This window comes from Brachypodium distachyon, chromosome 5, assembly GCF_000005505.3.
Source record: "Brachypodium distachyon strain Bd21 chromosome 5, Brachypodium_distachyon_v3.0, whole genome shotgun sequence".
NCBI classification, from domain to species: domain Eukaryota; kingdom Viridiplantae; phylum Streptophyta; class Magnoliopsida; order Poales; family Poaceae; genus Brachypodium; species Brachypodium distachyon.
This window is the reverse complement of record NC_016135.3, coordinates 14,407,732-14,421,488: the sequence shown is the minus strand read 5'-3', so window position 1 is coordinate 14,421,488 and position 13,757 is coordinate 14,407,732. Positions and strand designations below refer to the sequence as shown.

At 48.9% G+C, this 13,757-nt stretch overlaps 1 protein-coding gene across 1 annotated transcript; it reads right to left on the bottom strand.

Moving 5' to 3' along the window:
• Positions 1 to 9,630: 9,630 nt before the first annotated feature.
• On the bottom strand, positions 9,631 to 12,778 carry LOC100845750 (purine permease 3). Its single transcript, XM_003579763.4, has 2 exons — positions 11,852 to 12,778; positions 9,631 to 10,204 (listed from the first exon to the last, which is right to left on the bottom strand). Exons 1-2 carry the CDS (start codon positions 12,617 to 12,619, stop codon positions 9,875 to 9,877), a joined length of 1,098 nt encoding a protein of 365 aa, XP_003579811.2. The 5' UTR covers positions 12,620 to 12,778; the 3' UTR covers positions 9,631 to 9,874.
• Positions 12,779 to 13,757: the final 979 nt, after the last annotated feature.

Here is a 13,757-nt window from a genome sequence, read left to right as displayed (position 1 = left end):
TCATAGTTTGGCAATTGCCACCCAACTTTTCTGATGTTTTGTTTCCTCCAAACCGAATAAGCCTTTACTCTTCTGTATTTGCTTGGTATCGAGATTTTCATTGGATGGAGACTCAGTTTGCGGTTGCTAGCTGCGTATCCGAACTTATTTTATGACTTATTGTGGAATATAAACATAAATGCAAGCAAAAACGGTGTATTAAAAAAAACTGATTGAGATAAATAGATTATCGTAATCCATCTTAATATCAAACTCAGCTGAAGAGTCGTGGGCTCAACTTTTTCTTTTGAGAATAACCTGTAACTTTATTCAAACACGAGAACCATTACAGGGCTCAACTAAAGAGTTGCCGGATCAAACTTCGTCAAAGCAATATATACCCCTGCCAAGAGGCAGCCCACCTCACCTAAAAAAAGAGGCAGCTCACCTCGTGGCCCAAATCAATGTTTTGCCGGGCTAAGCCTCCCGCCAAATCTACCACGATACTACGATAGACAAGAAGTCCACAGCCTACCAAAACTACTTTAGTACTCCCTCCATTTCAAAATACACCTCATATAGATTTGTGCACTTGGACCAAGCCAACTCTTTTTTCTAGTACCTAACCACTCATATTAGGCTAATACTAAATGCGGGTACCAAGATAAAATGAGGTGTATTGTGGAATTTCTTAGAAAAATCTATACACGTTGTATTTTGGAATAGAGTGAGTACTACAAAAGTGCAAACCATAACCCTATTCGTTGCATCCTCGTCTGGAAGAGGACGGGGAGCAATAGTAACGCGAAACTTCTGTGCGCCGCCGACCCGACCGTGATGGTAGCCGCGGCCAGGCGAACCCGTTTGGCCGGCGGCTCTACCTGCGACCGGCTGAGCGCCTTGCCGGACGACCTTCTCCACCCCGTACTCTCCTTACTCCCGTCCCGGGAGGTCGTGCAAATGAGCGTGCTATCCAAGAGGTGAACAGGCCGTGTGGCACTCGGCGCCTTGCACCGACATCGACATCCTGGGGTTCCCGACCACCGTGGGCGATGCCACTAATGGCAGAATATACGCGCAGCTCAAGCAAGTGGGAAAAGATGGAGGATTTCACCCCCAATCTGCTGATGTTACACAACGCTCCAACCTTGGATACGTTCCGGTTCCGCATAGATTGGGTCGACCATGATCGGGTTCAAACTTTCAATAGATTGATTCGCCATGCCATCATGTACCGCCCTTTGGTGCCTTGAGATCGTATTTCTCATCACTTCCTGCCGGGATCCTTATGTATTCCGGAATCTGGGCGTCTCCAGCTCTGCCGCCTCAAAAGATTGCATCTTTCTTGTCTGTCCTTGGACACCTCTTTCACGGAGCATCTCCGTGATAAATGCCCGGTCCTAGAAGATCTTGATCTCCATGACTGTGAACATAATTTTCGCGAAATTCAGTCCAGCACATTGATGAACTTGCGTATTACTGGTGTTCTTTTAGTAGAATTGGTTATAAGGGCTCCTGCTCTTGCTACTCTGATCTTGAGGATATATGGTGATAGTGTTTCGTTAGATGGATTGACGAACTCCCTTGCTACGTCATCGATTTTTCTACGTGGCGACTTGCCCTTGCCCACCTTGCCTCCAGAATGCATCACTCTGAGAAATCGAGTTGCGCTTCTTGGCAGCCTATTCAATGTGACTAAACTGGAGTTGAGTGGATTTTCGGCAACAGGATATCTCTCTTTCTCTCCTAGGCATCTTTGTTGTAAGTTGCATTAAAAATAAAATAAAATCTGTGGTTTTCAACTCTTTGATCCTTCATACAAGCTTTACTAAATTTAAATCTTTACTCCTATAGAGATCTCAATTGCTGGTGTCAGTTTGACACCTTCAGATCGCACTATCTGTTGATTTAATACGAACAATTGAGATGAGTAGGTGTGGTTTATTTTATCGGAGAAAACAAATGATAATACAACATTCTCTTTAACATGTACTTTTAGGGGTTTCTAGTCTTGGCAACTCATGGGTATTGTACTAGTTTCTCCTAAAAAACTGAATTTACATTTGATTTCTTTACATTGCAGGTGATGCTAGATGAGGAATTCGATAAATTCTCAATTTTCAAGAACCTGAGAATCTTGTCACTAAAGCATTGTTTAGGCAACGTAAGTGACGTGGACAGGAAATTCAAGGCCCTCGGAAGATTTTTACAGAAGGCTCCTAATTTGGAAAAGCTTACTTTGGAGGATTGCTGGTACTTTACTTATGCCATTTATCTATTCGCTCTGTTTTTGACCGTGTGTGTGTCCTTTCTCTTCATGGTTGATTTACTTAATGTTGAATGTCTGTTAGACATGTATAGCATATGTACTTGGACCTATACGTGTATCATGTAAACGTACCTTTGGTACCTCTATGAATATATGTGATAGGCCATCCCTAGAGGGTTGAGCCAGTTCCCTCTAAACATCTGTTTAACATGGTACCAGATTAGGTTAAGGAGCCCAAGCCGCCGCCACCTAAGGTTTTACCCCTGGCTGCCGCCGCCGCCTTCTCTCCCACCGATCCACCCGGCTCCACCCACCGTCTGGCCGCCGCTGCCGCTGCCGACTCCATGCTTCCGCCCTCTATTGTCGTAGTTGCCACCGCTGAACCTTCTTTGGCCGCCGCCGCCGCTGCCATGACGAGCGCCGCCTCCGCTGGCCTCACCAATGCTGGGTATCTTCCGGCCTCCCTCGCTGCCCTCCTAAACATTCCGCTCGATCGTGCCGCCCTGATGATGCCACAGATTGGTACGCTGTTGGTGGGCTCGATGCTCTCCTATCCGTGGTCGGCGTCATCGTTGTCGGTCCCGTCTCCTATCGCCTCCTCGGCCGCTGCTGCTGCTCCGTCCCTGGCCATCGAGCCGGCGGCCCCGGCCTCTGCAGCCTACGCGGCTCCGGCGGTCTTCACGTCCGGCTCGCTGCCGGCGCTGTTCCACTTCGGCAACCTCATCGCCGTCAAGCTGTCGCCGGATAACTATATTTTTTGGCGTGCGCAGGTTCTTCTGCTCCTTGGGAGCCATTACCTTCTTGGCTACGTCGACGGCACCCTGCCTTGCCCCCCCCCCCCCCGCGCTGGTGGACAGCGTGAACGGTCTGGTCTACTATCCGGCGCACCGTGTCTGGACGGGGCAGGACGAGGCCATCCTCTCGTCCATCCGGGGGTCGCTCACTCCGGAGGTTGCCAGGATGATTGTCTTCACCAAGACCTCCCACGAGGCCTGGACCATCCTAGAGCGCTCCTTCACGTCGCAGTCGCAGGCCCGCTCCAGCACCCTTCGTCGTTAGCTTGGTGAGTGTGAGAAGCTCGACACGATGGCGACTGCCTTCTACAACAAGATCAAGTCGCTCGCCGACATGCTGGCCTCCATCGGCCAGCCTCTCATCGACACCGAGTTCACCTCCTACATCCTCAACAGCCTCAACGAGGAGTACGATGGTTTGGTGGAGGTCGTCAACGAGCGCAAGACTCCGATGATGGTGCACGAGCTTTACTCGCACCTCCTTCTCACCGAGCAGCTCGTGGAGGCGCGCCGTGCTCAGCGTGGTCATGTCACCCCCTCGGCGCACACCGCTCACAGAGGGGGCCGTGGCCCCTCTGGTGCCAAGGGTTCTGCTGCGCCACCTTCGGTCGTCCCCTCGTCTTCGAGCTCATCTGGGGGAGGCCGCCCGCCTCGTGTGTGCCAGCTCTGTGGGCGCAAAGGCTACTGGGCTTCCAAGTGTCATCGCCGCTTCCAGAAGAGCTTCCTCGGCCTCAACAACGATGGCAAGGACACGAGGAACAATGAATGTCAAGCCGCCATGGCTGACCGCCCAGCGCCGAAGGATCAGCAGGGACATACTCATCCTACTCCGTTGACCCTCACTGGTACATGGATACTGGGGCCACGGATCATCTGACGAGTGAGTTGGGCAAGCTTCACACCCGTGAGGCTTATCATGGCCCCGACAAGGTTCACACTGCCAATGGAGCAGGTATGCACATCTCTCATGTTGGTCAAGCATCTCTTCTCACTAGTCATGCCACTAGGAGTCTTCAGCTTCGCAATGTTCTTAGAGTTCCATCTGTAACTCGTAACCTCCTTTCAGTTCATAAGCTCACTTATGATAATAATGTGCTTTGTGAGTTTCACCCATTTGATCTTTTTATTAAGGATCGGGCCACTAGAGATGTGCTCCTTAGCGGATGCCTTTGCCATGGTCTCTATCGCTTGGAGTCGCTTGGAGTTTCTCGGGTTTTCAGTGGAGTTCACGCTTCGTCATCCCAGTGGCATGCTCGTCTTGGTCATCCAGCTACTCCTATCGTCCGCCATGTTTTGCGTCGTCATGAGCTTCCCAGCATGCCTCGTAATAAAGATGTAGCAGTGCGTGATGCTTGTCAGCAGGGGAAGAGTCATCAACTTCCTTTTTCTGAGTCTCGTCGTGAAGTTAAACATCCTTTAGAACTTGTGTTTTCTGATGTTTGGGGCCCTGCTCAGACCTCAGTCAGTGGCCATAATTCTTATGTCAGTTTCATTTGTGCGTATAGTCGCTTTACTTGGCTTTATCTTATTAAACGCAAATCTGATGTGTTCGATATTTTTGTTCAGTTTCAAAAACATGTTGAACGCCTTCTCAAGAAAAAAATTGTTTATGTTCTGTCGGATTGGGGTGGCGAGTATCGCAACCTCAACTCCTTCTTCCAGCAGCTTGGGATCGTGCATCGTTTAGCATGTCCACATACACATCAGCAGAATTGCTCTGCTGAACGTAAGCATCGAAACTGGTCTCACTCTTTTGGCCCATGCATCTGTTCCTTTTAGATTTTGGAGTGATGCCTTCACCACTGCATGTTTTCTCTTCACCCATACTCCCACTCGTGCTCTAGACATGAAGACTCCCATTGAACTTCTCCTTCATGAATTACCTGACTATACTTTCTTTAAGGTGTTTGGGTGTGCTTACTGGCCACATTTACCCCCCCACATTTACCCCCCTACAACAAACGTAAGCTGGAATTTCGGTCCAAAAAGTGCGTCTTTCTTGGCTATAGTTCTCTTCATAAAGGTTATAAATGTCTTCATGTCCCCACTAATCGTGTTTACATATCTCGGGATGTCGTGTTTGATGAGCATGTTTTTCCTTTTGCCAAATTACCTATATCCAACACTGAGTCCCCACCTATGTATTCATCCTCCATTACTGCTGACCAATTTGAAGATGTTGCATACTCTCCTGTGTTGTTACCTAACCATGGTGCAGGCACTAGGCGTGGTGCACGTTTAGAGCTGCTCGAGTCATACTCTCTCGTCACTGCCGCCGGAGCACGTCGCTCATGCAGCGCTGGCTGCTTCTACGCCTGGGCTGGCCGCGGAATCCGTCTTACCGGCCTTCCACTCGAGGCCCAGAACGCCGCCGTTGTCTTCACCTGCGTAGTCGGGAGACTGCGTGTCGCCCGTGTCTCCCGTCTCGCTCTCGCCGCTTCTGCGGCCGGAGGTTGTCTCCCCGTCGCCCGCGCAGCCGGCCTCAGCACAATGACCAGTCACTTGCCGACTGGGCCGTCGCCGTCGCCCAGCCCCTCGCCGGCTGCTCCTTCGCCATCAACGGCTCTAGTGGCTCTGTGTCCGCACACACGCAGCCGTAGTGGCATTTTCTGCCCTTGTGTGCGTACTGATGGGACCGTTGCCTGGTATGCTGCCTGCATGGCAGCTGCTCTTGCGGTCCCTCTTCTGAGCCGATCACGTACCAATCTGCGATGAGTATTCCTCACTGGAGAGAAGCCATGGAACATGAGTATCACGCTCTTATTCGCAATGAGACGTGGACACTTGTTCCTCCACCACCACAAGTCAATGTCATTGATTCAAAGTGGGTGTTTAAAGTGAAGAAGCATTCTGATGGGTCTATTGAGCGCTACAAAGCATGTCTTGTTGCCAAGGGATTTTGGCAGCGTTATGGCCTTGATTATGAAGATACCTTCAGTCCAGTGGTCAAGCCTAGAACTATCAGACTTCTTCTCTCTCTTGCAGTTACTCAAGGTTGGTCTCTTCGTCAGCTTGACGTGCAAAATGCCTTTCTTCATGGCTTATTGGAGGAGGAGGTTTATATGCGGTAGCCGCCTGGTTTTGCTGATCCTGATCGTCCAGATTATCTCTGTCGTCTCACGAAAGCGCTTTATGGTCTGAAGCAAGCTCCTCGTGCCTGGCATGCTCGTCTTGCTACTACCCTCCGTGCTCATGGTTTTGCACCCTCCACTGTTGATTCATCACTATTTCTTCTACAGAAGCCCGAGGTTACTATGTACTTGTTGGTCTATGTAGATGATATAATCCTTGTCAGTTCGTCTTTGTTGGCTGCAGACGCTCTTGTTCGTGCTCTTGGTGCTGATTTTGCCGTCAAAGAGCTTGGTAAATTCCACTTCTTTCTGGGTTTGGAGGTTGCCCATCGTGATTATGGTCTGGTTATGACACAGAAGAAGTATTCTTTGGATCTACTGCAGCGAGCTGGGATGCTTAAGTGCAAGACGACCACCACGCCTATGTCTACCACTGACAAGATCACTGCTGTTGATGGTGAGCTTCTGTCCTCTGAGGATGCTACAGAGTACCGGAGTATTGTTAGTGGGCTTCAATACCTGACGATCACGCGACTAGATATTTCCTTTGCTGTCAACAGAGTTTGTCAGTATCTTCACGCGCCTCGCGACACTCATTGGTCTGCTGTCAAGCGCATTCTGCGCTACATTCGACTCACCATGTCTCATGGGCTGCACCTTTAGCCGAACCCCTCTGGGGTCCTCTCGGCGTACTCTGATGTGGACTAGGCCGGTAGTCCAGATGACAGGCGAGCCACGGGGGTTATGCTGTGTTCTTTGGCTCCAACTTGATCGCCTGGAGTGCTCGGAAACAGACTATTGTATCACGTAGCAGCACTGAAGCAGAATACAAGGCTGTGGCCAATGCCACTGCAGAGCTTATCTGGGTACAGTCTTTGCTTCAGGAATTGGGAATCTCCCAACCGCAGCCTCCTACACTTTGGTGTGACAACATCGGTGCTACATACCTCTCGGCGAATCCAGTATTTCATGCCCGAACAAAACACATCGAAGTTGACTATCACTTTGTAAGGGAACGTGTTTCTCAGAAGCAACTACAAATCAAGTTCATCTCTTCAAAGGATCAACTTGCAGACATCTTCACCAATCCTTTGTCTCTACCACAGTTCGAGGCTTGTAGGCGCAATCTTACCCTTCTAGAGTCTTTAGGAAGTGGCTAAGATTGAGGGAGGGTGTTAGACATGTATAGCATCTGTACTTGTACCTATACGTGTATTGGTACCTCTAAATATATATGATAGGCCATCCCTAGAGGGTTGAGCCAGTTCCCTCTAAACATCTGTTTAACAATGTCTTGCATGGTATTTTTTTTTTCTGCTGCCAAAAGTTTTCAGATGACTCGAAGGAAAAGAGGAATAAGAGAAAGACCAGTGAGATACCTCTCGATAGTACGGACCAAAAGACTTTCCAGTGTCAGAGATTGAAGTTGATTGAAATGAAATATATAGGTCATGGTGGTGCTGATGATGACCAGATGTTTCAAATTATGCAGCGCATTTGGAGTAACCTGCAGAAGGCTACTTTTAAACTCATCAAACCTTAGACAACTTAGTCGTCATACTCAGCTTAATTTGCACCGTTTCTATTTCATTCGGTTTTTCATGGAACTTTTCATGTCGTATGCCATCTCTCGTGTTGTTTATTTCTAGAGAAAGGGCCAGCCAACTATTGCCAAATTATTAGTTTTATGGAACACATCCAACTTTTGTTTTCAAGGGAGGACTGCAGTTCATCTCTGCTTGTTAACAAAGACTTTTTTTTGCAGTATGATATATACCATACATGGCTTTAAGTTCTGTACTCCAACTCCAATATTATTACAAACACGCTAGGCTTAACTCACCTATTACCTTGGTTATCATCAGAAATACTAGCCAATTGTACTGTGATTGACAAGGTAGCACTCCAAATCACAACTTATTATAGCTTTCTCAAAGGACTTCCTTAAGGGCAAAATAGTTGTCTAAAGCCTAGAGAAGGGTAGCTAGCTAACTGCTAACAACTGTCCTAGGACTTAATTACCTCTGTACATAATTGTCTTTTGAAATTTGAATTGCTTTATTTCAATCGGGTGATATGCTTTATCCGAGGGTACCTGCATCCAGCAAGTTGTTAAACTCACCTGAGGATTTATATTGGTAATTTTGAGCCGGTTAACGATCTTGTCATCTTGGTCTCTGCATTATGAGCTCCTGAGCGGGAGACGGCTGTCTCAGACACTTTTCCGTATCCCGGGTTCTATTATGAGCCCAGTGACCTGGATGGTAAGCTGAAAACATGTTAAAAGACAAAGAGAAAGAAATCTATCTTTGATGTTCTTCAGCGTGACTCATGTTATGCTATTCTTAAGCACCATTGAGCATGTCGTGATTGTACACTACACATGATTTGGGTTCAACGGTAAAGCCCGTGGCCTCTGCAAAATTCTTGGATTGTGTATGGCCGATCTCAGATCTCAATGTGGTGCGCTTTCTTCCTAGCTTCAAGGACCTAGTATTTCTCACAAAAGGAGGATCTATGGCCGTTAGTTCCTAAGTGTTACTACCTCTGTTTCATAATTCTTGTCTCAAATTTGATCAAAAATGGATGTATTTATTTCTAAAAAGTGTCTAGATATATGTAATATTTCGACAAGAATTCTTGTCTCAATTTTGATCAAAAATGGATGTATCTATTACTAAAAAGTGTCTAGATACATGTAATATTTCGACAAGAATTATGAAACGGAGGAATTATTTGACAAAATCCTTCAGATTTCTTCTCCTTTTGATTGGCAAAATTTCCTGCACTGCACGGTCGTTCTTGTTTATTTTCCCTGAGAAACATTGATTACATTCTAAAGCTACCCACACACATGCATACACTTGACGCCTACAACTATGCAATCACCACTAGCGGCTCTCTATTGAGAATCACAGGCGTTAAACCTAGGGTTTGAGTCCTCACCCTAACCGAATGGTTGGTTTTTGGACACGCAAGCTCAATCTTGTACGAGTAGATTGCCCACCACCCATACTGCAATACTTGGCCATTTGCCGCAACAAAAATTGCACGGAAGGAAACGTGCCAACACAGCTCAGATCTGTTCCACAACAGCGGAAGCAGGAGCCGCACCTAAGAACAGCAAGAGCCAAGAGGAGCAGCAGCTACACCTAAAAAACCAGCCGACCTTGAATCTTGGAAGCAGGGTAGAACCTATCCAGCCGGTGCAGGGAAGAAGCAGCCTGGAAGCAGGAGGCAGAGGAAGACCACAACTGGAGCAATTTGGTGAAGTTGGCCAGAGCTCAATCGTCTCGAACCTTGAATGTTACCGGAAGTACATTTGACGGTTATTATAGTACTCCCATCAACAATGTCACGTATTCCCTTACGTAGAAATACCATACTTATTACTCCATCCGTTCTTAAATTCCTGTCATGATTTTAATACAAATTTGAACTAAAACCACGACAAGAATTTAGGAACGGATGTACTATATTTTTTTTATTAACGTCCCTATTCAAGCGAAGCTTGTGCTTTTGCATAATTGCTGAATCGCACGGTGTTATTCAAAAAATAATGTCACGTATTCCCTTACGTGTTGTACACTTCCACTGTAAAATTTTGAGTTTGCTATCTCATCTGGTCACTGGTCAGTCACACACATAAATCGATAAATACATCTGCTAGCCAGCCCATGGCTACGACGAGCCCACATATACGACACATACAAACTGAAATATGAAACTTCGAAAGAGGAAAAAAAAACAAATATACAATGCTACGGATCTTGGGCTTGCAGGGCGGCTTTCTTCTTCTTGGCCTTGGCGTCGCTGTACTCGCCGTAGGAGTAGGAGGCGAGGCCCCAGAGCGAGAGCACGAGCGCCACGCCCTTCTCGCTGCTGAACTTCTCGTGCAGGAAGATGACGCCCAGCACCTCCGTCACCGGGATGAACACGGCGATGAGGATCCCGGCGAACAGCGTGTGCACGCAGAAGATGACCCCCACGGCCCCCAGGAAGAAGAACTGCCACAGGACGGCGCAGCTCACCAGCACCACGTAGTACCGGGTTTCCCCCAGCTCGAACGCCCGCGCCTCCCTCGAGATCGCCTGCACACGCGCATCCAAACATCCATCAGTCCACGATTTCACACTTCTCTGCGTCTGGTTTAGTTTCAGGCGTTCTCTAACAGCTGCAACGTAGTGGTATAAAGGAACGGAAAATGTACGAGTAAAATCTCATCATTTTGCCATCGATCACTTGTGACATTTGGCAGTTTGGCACTTGTTAGTTATCACGGTCTCTGTCTGACATGACTGCTGTCTGAGCTAGCTGTCCATATGTGATAAGCCTTGTCCTAAGAAGGAGCATCGAAAGGAATCGACAGGGAGAAAGAAAGCGGACGGGGTGATTCGATTAAGAAAGAAAGTGTAGAAGGTGTGATTATCGGTGAGACAGTGACGACACACTTCCATCCATTTGTCCTACACGCCTTTCCGTCGTTCCAGACTAAAAGCACGGCAACTATATGGCTGTTCCACATTGTTTTTGCCTCTGCAATTGCATCGTTTTCCCTAGTAATAACGAGCTATACTTGCCGGCCACATCCTGCCGTCAAGAATAATTATGCTATCAACCCGTAGACCCTTTAGCGATGTCAAGCATCAAACAGCCTTTCTTTTTCCTTGTTAGAAGAAAAAACAGGGCAACCTTTCTTTTCGCGTGGAAAAGGCCTGGACCGCCGCACTGCGGCGAATCGATTCCTTCCTTGATTTCCTCTCTGCAATCGAGTACATTACTAGTAGTACATGTTTCCACTTAACCTAAAGGCCATCCGCCTAATTAGTGCCACTTTGAGGTTGTAGCTGGGATGATGGCATCCAGGAAAAGGGCAATTGAAAAAACGGCATCCCGTATAAGCATCATTGACCATATCCAACCTTTTAGTGTCAAAGAACAAATTAACAAACCAAAACTATTTCCCTGTAGCTAGGCACCAAATAGGTGCACACTGCAGTTGTACGCCACCTAGGCACGTACTAGCTACGCACCAAATTTATTTTTCTAGAATACTAGCTAGGCACCAAATAAGCGTGCTTAATTTGATGCACTAGACAAGGAAATCCTCCCCGCAGTACGGCATTGCACACGTCTAGCATGATACGAGTACTCCTCCATGCTAACTTTATGACATGCAACGCCGACCGACTCCCGTGAGTGATTACCCTTCCCGCTTACTCGTACGATACGACGGAGCATCCAAACACGACACATGATCGGTGCCATGAATGCTCTCTACCAATACCAATAATTGATCCGATTTCTCCTTTCATCAAAATGGTCAGCGCCCATGTCCACACGTACTTGAATCACTTCCTCACTAGACAGGATCATTGCCGGAGGCGTAGCTGTAGGTAGCGCTTGACGAAACGCCCACGGGACCGTTTTCTGCCACGAGGAATGGGCCAAGGCCAATCTTTTCGATGGCAGCGACAGGATTAATTGGGGGAATTGATCACGGCTAGCTACAGTACTTGTTGGGAATTAATTCGTGGGGTTTACGTTGAGGGCAGTATATATACTATGTTCGATGCTGTAATTCCCTGGCCGTTTAATCTGCGTGCCTGATCCAAGAAATTCCCCACTACACTACTCCGATCCTAGCCCGCACACACAGAGACGTAGGAATAATCATAAACTAGTCGAGACCGGCGATCGATCGATCGGGAGCATTATAGGGAGGGACACGTGGTGACCTGGAAATCGTTGTTGACGACCATGCCGACGGTGCAGAAGGCGGTGGCGAAGAACCCCATGACGAGCTGCATCTCAAGCACCAGCGCGTACGTGACTTCCCTGCCGCCGCCCGCGGCGTGCTTGTAGGCGAGCTCGATGAGCGGCAGCACGAGCCCGTAGAGCGCTGCGGCGCCGAGGCTGAGGAAGAAGCCCAGCCAGTACTGCCCCCTGGTGACCCCCGCGGGGCGGTCGGACGAGGCGTGCAGACCCAGGACGACGGCGCCCACGGTGAGCAGCGCCACGGCGTTGACGGAGAAGGCCGTGAGCCGCTGCCGCACGACGAGGAACGCGAAGAAGACGGTGAAGGCGAGCTGCGTGGAGATGAGGATGGCGGAGGTTGAGACGGGCAGGTAGGAGAGCCCGTAGGCGTAGATGAAGTCGTCGGCGCCCGTGGCCAAGCCGAGCGCCGCGGCGGCCATGAGCGTCCGCGGCCGGGTGAGCACCAGGGGCGCGCCGGGCCCGTCGCGGGCGCGCCGGGCCAGGTAGGAGAAGGACACAGGGAAGAGAAGCAGCGGCCAGCCGCCCGTCTCGAGCCAGGCCGACAGCCACTGCCGCTGCCCGCCCTTGCTGTAGTAGAGGCGGCTCAGGAGCGGCCCGCCCGTCGTGCCCAGCGTCAGCATGCCGCAGTTGAGCGCCACCATGAGCCAGTGCATCGCCTTGTTGTTGCTGCTGGTGCCGCGCGCCGCTCCTCCCACGGGGAGCGGCTCCTTGGGCGCTTCCACGTCCATGCCTGGGCGTGCTCCTGGGCGTACTGTGCTTGTGCGCGCCGAGGTTAATTGTTGGCTGTGGCGTCTGTCTGTATTGGACTCCAGTTTTGGAAGCTAGGTATAGGCACTCGGCGCTTTGGAGACAACGATGACGCCGGCCGGCTGGATGGCTTGGCTGGCTGCGGATATCAATCCGGAAAGCTTTCTTTTTGTTGTGACAACTTTGATGGCAAATTAACTTTCCGAAGGAAAATGGACCGCTCCCTCTCGGCTGGGAGCTTAATTACTTGCCAAATTCTAGCAACAAATCCTAATTAATGAAAGCAAATCTTAGTCAAAGTTACTTTTTTTTGACACATTGGTCAAAGTTACTACTACCATAGTATGCTGGTAGATTAAATGTTGGCACACACACGCAAACAGCAAAGCAAACGAGCCTACACAGCTTTACGGTTGTGTCTGATTGACTATTGTGGAGCTCTCGCAGCCGTCAGAATCGATGGCAGTTAATCATTGAGCACTACGAACAGTGGCCGACAAGTACGCATAACATATCTATGGAGGAGTAGAGACTATAATTTTCAGTTTTTCACAATATTCGTGGTCACAGACTCACAGCCCGCTCATTTCTTGCCGATGCACCGGAAATGAACAGTGGTCTGCACCGCCGTTATTCACCGGACGTTTCCGGTTTATAGAGAGCGGAACAGGCACGACACGACGTAACGACGACGGTTGCTTGGCCCATTGTGCTCATCGCCAGGGAAAAGTTTCGGCCAACTTAACTTAAAGGCCCATATTCTAAGTATTCTAAGAAGTAGTAAAGCCCATTTCACGAGATCACGCATTGATGAGCCGAACAGGCTCGTTGGTCACGACGGCGGTGATCAGCGAATGAGCAGCGGCGTTGGCCCATTGTGCTCATCGCCAGGAACAGAGTTGTTTTGCAAAACAGTGAAGTTAGTTTCTCAAAAAAAAAAAAGTCAAACCAGTGAAGTTTGTTTTAAACCTTAGAACTCGCAGAACTGGTCGGAATCGAATCCTCAACTCCTAATCCTTGGAATCGGCATCCTGAACTCATGATTCCCAGTCATTAGTGGCTTGATGCTCGTTTGAGGCTGGGATTTGCTGACGTGGCATCAATCAGCGTAGGAATCTG